The sequence below is a fragment of the Aplysia californica genome, unplaced genomic scaffold (assembly GCF_000002075.1).
Source record: "Aplysia californica isolate F4 #8 unplaced genomic scaffold, AplCal3.0 scaffold00934, whole genome shotgun sequence".
Classification (NCBI taxonomy): Eukaryota; Metazoa; Mollusca; class Gastropoda; order Aplysiida; family Aplysiidae; genus Aplysia; species Aplysia californica.
This window is the reverse complement of record NW_004798204.1, coordinates 218,200-220,754: the sequence shown is the minus strand read 5'-3', so window position 1 is coordinate 220,754 and position 2,555 is coordinate 218,200. Positions and strand designations below refer to the sequence as shown.

The 2,555-nt window shown below is 41.7% G+C and overlaps 1 protein-coding gene across 1 annotated transcript in view; it reads left to right on the top strand.

Moving 5' to 3' along the window:
• Positions 1–2,291, top strand: part of LOC101859523 (tripartite motif-containing protein 2) — a gene marked incomplete in the record, with an annotated part of 56,462 nt that extends 54,171 nt beyond the window's left edge. Inside the window, 1 exon segment of the mRNA XM_013089355.2 lies at positions 723–2,291. Within this exon segment, the coding sequence (XP_012944809.1) occupies positions 723–875 (153 nt within the window).
• Between the last annotated feature and the right edge of the window lie 264 nt (positions 2,292–2,555).

Genomic DNA, 2,555 nt, shown 5'->3' with positions numbered 1-2,555 from the left:
CACACACACACACACACTGTCGCAACCCGACCAATGACTTTATTTCTCTGTTAGTTATGAGTATTTGCATTGGTTATACCATTTACTTATGTAAGCAAGTGCATAATTATATTTGTGAAAACTTGTTTATGTCCATGTAAAAGTACAAGGGAGAAGGGGTGAGGGGGTAGGGGTGTTTGAGGTTATGTGTATTTATGTGAGAGATTGTGAGATATTTGGAGTGATGTTTGAATTTGTCTATTCGTGTGAGTGTTTTTGAATGATTATATTCAATAAGTTGTGATGTAGACTGTCCAAAATCCTATCATTTGCTGTTTAATGAGTATTTTAACCACAACATTTTCTTTCTCTTCCCCCTTCCCACCCCTCTCTTCCAACCCCTCTCTTCCAACCCCTCTCCTCCCCACCCCTCTCCTCTCAACCCCTTCTGGCCAACATCTCCTGTCAATTCCCCCTGTCCTTCTCCCATTTGTCTTCTTGCTCAATCCTCTCTCTTCCCATCCTCCCTTAATCTTCCCGCCCATCTCCTTTTCCTACTTCCTTCCTTCTCCACACCTCTCACCTCTCCCTCTTTTCTTCCCAACCCCTCCGATCTACCTGTCTGCCTCATTTTCGCTCTCCTCCCCCTCCCCCTTTCCCCTCTCCTCTCTTTCCCCATCCTCCTCCCCCTTCCCCACCTTCCCCCACCTTCCCCCTCCTCCCCTACAATCACTTCTGTCCAGGTGTTTGACTCCTCGGGCTCCTTCCTGTCTTATGTCAACTGTGCCAGCGAGCCGCTCTACGGGCCCCAGGGTCTGGCTGTGACGTCACAAGGGGTAGTGGTCGTAGCCGACTCCGGAAACCACTGCATCAAATACTATAAATATCTTCAGTAGACAGTACTTTGCTAGCAACAAGCTTGCTTCTATTCAGGATGAGCCTAATGAAGGGACCACACGTAAGAACAGTAAAGAGTAAAGGGTAAAGATTCTATATTACTGCAGAAACAGAAGAAACGATAGCACAAGATTCTTCTATAGTAGTAAGAGATATGTGCTGTGTGGATCTAATTGATATTTGCAGTAAAAAGCAAAGTTTTTTTTACAGATACTGCAGATGTGGACAGTAGATAGCAAATCCTTTGGTTTTTACTGAAAATATGGGAAAGCAGATATAGTACCAGCTGTGAAGATTATCTGCTGTAGGCCTACATCTGATAGCAGTCAGAGCTTGCTACTATTAGTACTACAGATGTCAGTGTTCAAATACTGCTGCTTGCTACACTAAAAATCAGAGACGTCAGATATCTCTTCAATATAAACGTAAACAATGTGACCTGTTCCTGCCGACATCTTACTGATTTCATGACACTGTTATTTACTAGTGCTTTTATTAGTATGACTCAGAGGCCTACCCTGTACTTTTGAGGATGATCAATTTGCGAGTTTATTTAGACAATTGGATGAAGTCTCCCCCCTGTGCTGAGAAAACATTTGACTTCTCTCCCTGAGGAGGAGACATTATGCTTATGAAGAGAAAAACCTGGGCTTCTGAAGACGCAAGATTTTGCCACTTGAGGATGGAAGCTCCAGCGCCGCCTCAGCTCTTTATATTGTACAGTTGTTGTGGTGGACATCAGTGACTGAACACCCCGGCCGTTGATGTTGTCGACCCAGGAAAAGTGTTATTTTCTTGTCAGACAGACTGGACTTTTCCTATGTCTGTGTCTAAAACAACAACATTGTACTACTTGTAAGCAAGATTATGATGTACCAGAGCCTGGGAAAGATAACTCCCTTCTTGTGTTTTGATCTGATGAGATGAGATTTGACCTCATTTGATCTGTCCTGATCTGATACTTTCTCTGATATTTTGTTTGACGGACATCATGTAATGAGATCTCTTTTTTTTCTTTTTCTTTCTTTCTTATTCTTTTTCTCTGTGTCTCTATCTCTGTTTCTTGCAATCTCTCTGAGTTCTGTCACCGACTCTTTTTCCCTGTATTCACTTCCCTCTTTCTCTTTCTCTCATTCTCTGTTCCATTTAGCTACTTTCGTCTCAATAAGTGTTGCAAAAACTTGTATCATTTCATTCTCTCCTAGCCCACGAGTATTTTGGTATCAAACAGCATCTGTATTTTTGCTGTGGCTTGTTTTGGTTTGAGTCACTAAGATGTACCACTGCTTGTCACTACTTAAGTTTGTGTTCCTGGCTGAGGTCTGCATTCCTTGAGGAACTCAACCTGTGACTCAAGTAGTGATGGAAAACATAATTTATTTTGCAGAGGAGAGAAACAGTTTAAGAGTTGAACATTAAATTAATTCTTTATAAACGTTGAAATAATTCTTTTTGAAAGTTAAAATATTCTTCGTAAAAAATAAAATGATACATTGCACTTTTAAGTCATGAATGTCCTAGCCTGAAAGTCTCAAGGACTTCCCGATAACTCCCTTTGCTGTCCGGATCTTTCCAGTTTTCCATCTCAAGTCAGTTCCCCTGAGGAATGTATGACGTTGCAGCATGTTTCACATACTCCGCTACTATTCATACTGAAATGCTCGGCTTTGTTTAGAAAG